The 8798-nt window shown below is 43.7% G+C and overlaps 1 protein-coding gene across 1 annotated transcript in view; it reads right to left on the bottom strand.

Moving 5' to 3' along the window:
* Window positions 1-3570: 3570 nt before the first annotated feature.
* NRIP3 (nuclear receptor interacting protein 3) overlaps window positions 3571-8798 on the bottom strand; it is a 47079-nt gene continuing 41851 nt past the window's right edge. Inside the window, exons 6-7 of the mRNA XM_056554368.1 lie at window positions 6383-6480; window positions 3571-4292 (exon numbers count right to left, since the gene is read on the bottom strand). Coding sequence (XP_056410343.1) covers window positions 4274-4292; window positions 6383-6480 — 117 coding nt within the window. The 3' untranslated portion in view covers window positions 3571-4273. The remainder of the gene's footprint in view (window positions 4293-6382; window positions 6481-8798) is intronic.

Here is an 8798-nt window from a genome sequence, read left to right as displayed (position 1 = left end):
TACAGTGATCATCATACAGTATCACACATGATGGGCTTAGATACAGTGATCAGCAGACAGTATCACACATGATAGGCTTAGATACAGTATCACACATAATAGGCTTAGATACAGTAACTCAGCAGACAGTATCACACATGATAGGCTTACATACAGTGATCAGCAGACAGTATCACACATGAACGGCTTAGATACCCTTTGGTGTTGTAGTAAAGCACGCTGCGGGGGATGTGCATGCAGTTCTGTTTATTGTAATAAATATTGGCGCGATTGTCGCTGCAGACATGGCTTATAGTAATACGTAGCGTTATCGTGTCGCCTGCGGGGGGTGGGTGCCGCCATGTACAGTCACTAGGAGGCGCTCTGTACCTCACAGCTCTCCCTCCGGCTCCGTTTTTCATGAATACAAATGGCGGCTTCCACCTGCGCAGGTGACGCGTCCAGTTTACAGGCTGTGATGTCACCTAGAACAACCAATCACTGCGCCAATTATGCTGATTCGCCTTCGCTACATATCAAAATCTTTTATTTATTGATTTTTTCCACTTGATTATTGGAGCTCTGTCCCCTTAAGAACAAATTGTCGCCCTTGCCCAGAAGTTGCCATGACAACAGCAACTGACAAACTTATTAGTTAGTTCAGACCTTGGTGTTACCACGGCAACCGCAGAGCAAGCGCAGCAGGAATTCTACTAAGTGTCAACTTCTTAAAGGCACAGAACCACGTGTGTCCATCTGTCATGTGATTGGCTGCTGTAGGTGGCGCCAGTCTATGCTGTCATGTGATTGGCTGCTGTAGGTGGCGCCGGTCTATGCTGTCATGTGATTGGCTGCTGTAGGTGGCGCCGGTCTATGCTGTCATGTGATTGGCTGCTGTAGGTGGCGCCGGTCTATGCTGTCATGTGATTGGCTGCTGTAGGTGGCGCCAGTCTATGCTGTCATGTGATTGGCTGCTGTAGGTGGCGCCAGTCTATGCTGTCATGTGATTGGCTGCTGTAGGTGGCGCCGGTCTATGCTGTCATGTGATTGGCTGCTGTAGGTGGCGCCAGTCTATGCTGTCATGTGATTGGCTGCTGTAGGTGGCGCCAGTCTATGCTGTCATGTGATTGGCTGCTGTAGATGGCGCCGGTCTATGCTGTCATGTGATTGGCTGCTGTAGGTGGCGCCGGTCAATGCTGTCATGTGATTGGCTGCTGTAGGTGGCGCCGGTCTATGCTGTCATGTTATTGGCTGCTGTAGGTGGCGCCGGTCTATGCTGTCATGTGATTGGCTGCTGTAGGTGGCGCCGGTCTATGCTGTCATGTGATTGGCTGCTGTAGGTGGCGCCGGTCTATGCTGTCATGTGATTGGCTGCTGTAGATGGCGCCGGTCTATGCTGTCATGTGATTGGCTGCTGTAGGTGGCGCCGGTCTATGCTGTCATGTGATTGGCTGCTGTAGGTGGCGCCGGTCTATGCTGTCATGTGATTGGCTGCTGTAGATGGCGCCGGTCTATGCTGTCATGTGATTGGCTGCTGTAGGTGGCGCCGGTCTATGCTGTCATGTGATTGGCTGCTGTAGGTGGCGCCGGTCTATGCTGTCATGTGATTGGCTGCTGTAGGTGGCGCCGGTCTATGCTGTCATGTGATTGGCTGCTGTAGGTGGCGCCGGTCTATGCTGTCATGTGATTGGCTGCTGTAGGTGGCGCCGGTCTATGCTGTCATGTGATTGGCTGCTGTAGGTGGCGCCGGTCTATGCTGTCATGTTATTGGCTTCTGTAGATGGCGCCAGTCTATGCTGTCATGTGATTGGCTGCTGTAGGTGGCGCCGGTCAATGCTGTCATGTGATTGGCTGCTGTAGGTGGCGCCAGTCTATGCTGTCATGTGATTGGCTGCTGTAGATGGCGCCGGTCTATGCTGTCATGTGATTGGCTGCTGTAGGTGGCGCCGGTCAATGCTGTCATGTGATTGGCTGCTGTAGGTGGCGCCGTTCTATGCTGTCATGTGATTGGCTGCTGTAGGTGGCGCCGGTCTATGCTGTCATGTGATTGGCTGCTGTAGGTGGCGCCGGTCTATGCTGTCATGTGATTGGCTGCTGTAGGTGGCGCCGGTCTATGCTGTCATGTGATTGGCTGCTGTAGATGGCGCCAGTCTATGCTGTCATGTGATTGGCTGCTGTAGATGGCGCCGGTCTATGCTGTCATGTGATTGGCTGCTGTAGGTGGCGCCGTACAGATGCCTATAAACTGTTGACCCGTTAATTTCCGGACAATGGCTGATAAGAGACATATGGCACAAAATACACAGGATCCCGGAATTATACTGAGACATCAACCCCCTGAGCATTGATAAAGGGGTCCTCCGCCAGGCACCAGCGGACTATGATGTAAGTAATCCATCAGCTGTGTTCAGTTTCCCTGCAGCGCCACCATTGGGGAAATGAAGAATTGCACAGTGTCCATATGTAATACAGGACAGGATAGGTCCTCCAGAGAGGGAAACAACCCGGAGAACCCCTTTAAAGGGGTACTCCCATGGAAAACTTTTTTCTATATATCAACTGGCTCCAGAAAGTTAAACAGATTTGTAAATAACTTCTATTTAAAAAAAATCTTCATCCTTTCAGTACTTATGAGCTTCTGAAGTTGAGTTGTTCTTTTCTGTCTAAGTCCTCTCTGATGACACGTGCCTCGGGAACTGTCCAGAGTAGAAGCAAATCCCCATAGCAAACCTCTTCTACTCTGTGCAGTTCCCGAGACAAGCAGAGATGTCAGTAGAGAGCACTGATGCCAGACAGAAAAGAACAACTCAACTTCAGCAGCTGATAATTATTGAAAGGATTAAGATTTTTTAATAGAAGTAATTTACAAATCTGTTTAACTTTCTGGAGCCAGTTGATCTGTAAAAAAAAAAGTTTTTTCCTTGAATACCCCTTTAAGAACAGCGCTAATTTCTATGGTCTAGTAAGAGAGGATTGCAGGGACTTGTAGTTCCCCCAGGTAGATGCGATCCAGGACATTATCATTGATGAGGAAATACTGTGATAGCGCTGGATGGAAATGTGCAGACTGGATGCTGTAATACAACGGCTCTCCAGCTGTGGAGAACTACAACTCCCAGCATGCATTGTCCTAACAATGAGTGTATGGATTAAAGGGGTACTCCGGTGGAAACATATTTTTTTTTTTAAATCAACTGGTGCCAGAAAGCTAAACAGATATGTAAATTACTTTTATTAAAAAATCTTTATCCTTCCAGTACTTATTAGCTGCTGAATACTACAGAGGAAATTCTTTTCTTTTTGGAACACAGAGCTCTCTGCTGACATCACGAGCACAGTGCTCTCTGCTGACACCTCTGTCCATTTTAGGAACTGTCCAGAGCAGAATATGTTTGCTATGGGGATTTTCTCCTACTCTGGACAGTTCCTAAAATGGACAGAGATGTCAGCAGAGAGCACTGTGCTCGTGATGTCAGCAGAGAGCTCTGTGTTCCAAAAAGAAAATAATTTCCTCTGTAGTATTCAGCAGCTAATAAGTACTGGAAGGATAAGATTTTTTAATAAAAGTAATTTACAAATCTGTTTAAATTTCTTGCACCAGTTGATAAAAAAAAAAAAGTTTTCCACCAGAGTACCCCTTTAAATCAATTATCTGCAACCTGTGGCTCTCCAGCTGTTGGAGAACTACAACTCCCAGCATGCATTGATCTAATAATGAGTGTGTGCATTAAATCAACCTGTGGCTCTCCAGCTGTTGCAAAACTACAACTCCCATCATGCCCTGACAGCCTTCGGCTGTCAGGGCATGATGGGAGTTGTAGTTTTGCAACAGCTGGAGATACACAGGATGGAGAAGGGTGTGAATACTTTATCCCATGATTGTTTCTCGACCCGCAGATACATGGACACTATATATATATATAAGGCAATATAACATCAGGATAAAACAGTAAAGTATTCACACCCCGGGCTCAGCCTCATGATAACCATTATGCAGATGAGAACATCTTTTTACCTGCACTTCCTGCCCTGAGCATTGGGTGGCGCTGTGGAGCAGCTGTATGGGGGAGATCAGGTAAATGTATCTCTATAGGACCAGGATGACAGTAGAAATAGCAGAATAGTAAAATACATCTAGTAAAAAATCTCCAGTTCTAGTGAAATTATCATCAGGGAGGGTGTAGGTATAAAAAGCACAGAGAGGGGGCGCCACAGGAGCCACGAGACGGGAGACACGGGAGGGCAGGATGATGGCGATGACGCCGGTTCTTGTTTGGCTTCAGGATTTGACTTCTTATAGCGCATCTGATGAACTGATGAAAAGAGAAGGAAGGGTTAATATCACACAAATACATTATAGGGAGAGATACATTGTATCTAGTGCAGTGACATCATCAGGTCTGTGACCCCTCCCATATACATTGTATCTAGTGCAGTGACATCATCAGGTCTGTGACCCCTCCCATATACATTGTATCTAGTGCAGTGACATCATCAGGTCTGTGACCCCTCCCATATACATTGTATCTAGTGCAGTGACATCATCAGGTCTGTGACCCCTCCCATATACATTGTATCTAGTGCAGTGACATCATCAGGTCTGTGATCCCTCCCATATACATTGTATCTAGTGCAGTGACATCATCAGGTCTGTGACCCCTCCCGTATACATTGTATCTAGTGTAGTGACATCATCAGGTCTGTGACCCCTCCCATATACATTGTATCTAGTGCAGTGACATCATCAGGTCTGTGACCCCTCCCATATACATTGTATCTAGTGCAGTGACATCATCAGGTCTGTGACCCCTCCAATATACATTGTATCTAGTGCAGTGACATCATCAGGTCTGTGACCCCTCCCGTATACATTGTATCTAGTGCAGTGACATCATCAGGTCTGTGACCCCTCCCATATACATTGTATCTAGTGCAGTGACATCATCAGGTCTGTGACCCCCTCCGTATACATTGTATCTAGTGCAGTGACATCATCAGGTCTGTGACCCCTCCCGTATACATTGTATCTAGTGCAGTGACATCATCAGGTCTGTGACCCCTCCCATATACATTGTATCTAGTGCAGTGACATCATCAGGTCTGTGACCCCTCCCATATACATTGTATCTAGTGCAGTGACATCATCAGGTCTGTGACCCCTCCCATATACATTGTATCTAGTGCAGTGACATCATCAGGTCTGTGACCCCTCCCGTATACATTGTATCTAGTGCAGTGACATCATCAGGTCTGTGACCCCTCCCATATACATTGTATCTAGTGCAGTGACATCATCAGGTCTGTGACCCCTCCCATATACATTGTATCTAGTGCAGTGACATCATCAGGTCTGTGACCCCTCCCGTATACATTGTATCTAGTGCAGTGACATCATCAGGTCTGTGACCCCCTCCGTATACATTGTATCTAGTGCAGTGACATCATCATGTCTGTGACCCCTCCCATATACATTGTATCTAGTGCAGTGACATCATCAGGTCTGTGACCCCTCCCATATACATTGTATCTAGTGCAGTGACATCAGGTCTGTGACCCCTCCCATATACATTGTATCTAGTGCAGTGACATCATCAGGTCTGTGACCCCTCCCATATACATTGTATCTAGTGCAGTGACATCATCAGGTCTGTGACCCCTCCCGTATACATTGTATCTAGTGCAGTGACATCATCAGGTCTGTTACCCCTCCCATATACATTGTATCTAGTGCAGTGACATCATCAGGTCTGTTACCCCTCCCATATACATTGTATCTAGTGCAGTGACATCATCAGGTCTGTGACCCCTCCCATATACATTGTATCTGGTGCAGTGACATCATCAGGTCTGTGACCCCTCCCATATACATTGTATCTGGTGCAGTGACATCATCATGTCTGTGACCCCTCCCATATACATTGTATCTAGTGCAGTGACATCATCAGGTCTGTGACCCCTCCCATATACATTGTATCTAGTGCAGTGACATCATCAGGTCTGTGACCCCTCCCATATACATTGTATCTAGTGCAGTGACATCATCAGGTCTGTGACCCCTCCCATATACATTGTATCTAGTGCAGTGACATCATCAGGTCTGTGACCCCTCCCATATACATTGTATATAGTGCAGTGACATCATCAGGTCTGTGACCCCTCCCATATACATTGTATCTAGTGCAGTGACATCATCAGGTCTGTGACCCCCTCCGTATACATTGTATCTAGTGCAGTGACATCATCAGGTCTGTGACCCCTCCCATATACATTGTATCTAGTGCAGTGACATCATCAGGTCTGTGACCCCCTCCCTCGTTTGCTTATATTGGGCCCCTGGGTCAGGGATGTTTGGGCATTAGGCTCTGGCTGTATGGGGGGGGATGGTATCTCTGCCGGTACTCACTGCTCCTCTTGGGCTGCGCTGCGGCTCGCCGTGAACGGGATGAGCTCTCTGTCCGCTTGGCCCAACTCTAGATGATTCTTCTCCAGATTTATTACACACTGCGTGGAGGGAGGGGGGGGGGGCAACAAGTGCAGTGACATCATCAGTTGTGATTGATATATTGTATATATAGTGCAGTGACATCATCAGTTGTGATTGACACGTTGTATATATAGTGCAGTGACATCATCAGTTGTGTTTAATACATTGTATATATAGTGCAGTGACATCATCAGTTGTGATTGATACATTGTATATATAGTGCAGTGACATCATCAGTTGTAATTGATATATTGTATATATAGTGCAGTGACATCATCAGTTGTAATTGATATATTGTATATATAGTGCAGTGACATCATCAGTTGTAATTGATACATTGTATATAGTGCAATGACATCATCAGTTGTGATTGATATATTGTATATATAGTGCAGTGACATCATCAGTTGTGATTGATATATTGTATATATAGTGCAGTGACATCATCAGTTGTGATTGATATATTGTATATATAGTGCGGTGACATCATCAGTTGTGATTGATATTGTATATATAGTGCAGTGACATCATCAGTTGTGATTGATATATTGTATATATAGTGCAGTGACATCATCAGTTGTGATTGATATTGTATATATAGTGCAGTGACATCATCAGTTGTGATTGATATATTGTATATATAGTGCAGTGACATCATCAGTTGTGATTAATACAGTGTATATAGTGCAGTGACATCATCAGTTGTGATTGATACATTGTATATATAGTGCAGTGACATCATCAGTTGTGATTGATATATTGTATATATAGTGCGGTGACATCATCAGTTGTGATTGACACGTATATATAGTGCGGTGACATCATCAGTTGTGATTAATACAGTGTATATAGTGCAGTGACATCATCAGTTGTGATTGATACATTGTATATATAGTGCAGTGACATCATCAGTTGTGATTGATATATTGTATATATAGTGCAGTGACATCATCAGTTGTGATTGATATATTGTATCTAGTGCAGTGACATCATCAGTTGTGATTGATACATTGTATATATAGTGCAGTGACATCATCAGTTGTGGTTGACACGTTGTATGTAGTTCAGTGACATCATCAGTTGTGATTGATATATTGTATATATAGTGCAGTGACATCATCAGTTGTGATTGATATATTGTATATATAGTGCAGTGACATCATCAGTTGTGATTGATACATTGTATATATAGTGCAGTGACATCATCAGTTGTGATTGATACATTGTATATATAGTGCAGTGACATCATCAGTTGTGATTGATATATTGTATATATAGTGCGGTGACATCATCAGTTGTGATTGATATATTGTATATATAGTGCAGTGACATCATCAGTTGTGATTGATACATTGTATATATAGTGCAGTGACATCATCAGTTGTGATTGATATATTGTATATATAGTGCAGTGACATCATCAGTTGTGATTGATATATTGTATATATAGTGCAGTGACATCATCAGTTGTGATTGACACGTTGTATATATAGTGCAGTGACATCATCAGTTGTGATTGACACGTTGTATATATAGTGCGGTGACATCATCAGTTGTGATTGACACATTGTATATATAGTGCGGTGACATCATCAGTTGTGATTGATACATTGTATATATAGTGCAGTGACATCATCAGTTGTGATTGATACATTGTATATATAGTGCAGTGACATCATCAGTTGTGATTGATACATTGTATATATAGTGCAGTGACATCATCAGTTGTGATTGATATATTGTATATATAGTGCAGTGACATCATCAGTTGTGATTGATACATTGTATATATAGTGCAGTGACATCATCAGTTGTGATTGATATATTGTATATATAGTTCAGTGACATCATCAGTTGTGATTGATACATTGTATATATAGTGCGGTGACATCATCAGTTGTGATTGATACATTGTATATATAGTGCAGTGACATCATCAGTTGTGATTGATACATTGTATATATAGTGCGGTGACATCATCAGTTGTGATTGACACGTTGTATATATAGTGCGGTGACATCATCAGTTGTGATTGATATATTGTATATATAGTGCAGTGACATCATCAGTTGTGATTGACACGTTGTATATATAGTGCAGTGACATCATCAGTTGTGATTGACACGTTGTATATATAGTGCGGTGACATCATCAGTTGTGATTGATATATTGTATATATAGTGCAGTGACATCATCAGTTGTGATTGATACGTTGTATATATAGTGCAGTGACATCATCAGTTGTGATTGACACGTTGTATATATAGTGCGGTGACATCATCAGTTGTGATTGATATATTGTATATATAGTGCAGTGACATCATCAGTTGTGATT

This window comes from Hyla sarda, unplaced genomic scaffold (assembly GCF_029499605.1).
Source record: "Hyla sarda isolate aHylSar1 unplaced genomic scaffold, aHylSar1.hap1 scaffold_69, whole genome shotgun sequence".
Taxonomy (NCBI): domain Eukaryota; kingdom Metazoa; phylum Chordata; class Amphibia; order Anura; family Hylidae; genus Hyla; species Hyla sarda.
The sequence above is the reverse complement of the archived record's forward strand: the minus strand, read 5'-3'. Positions and strand labels throughout refer to the sequence as shown.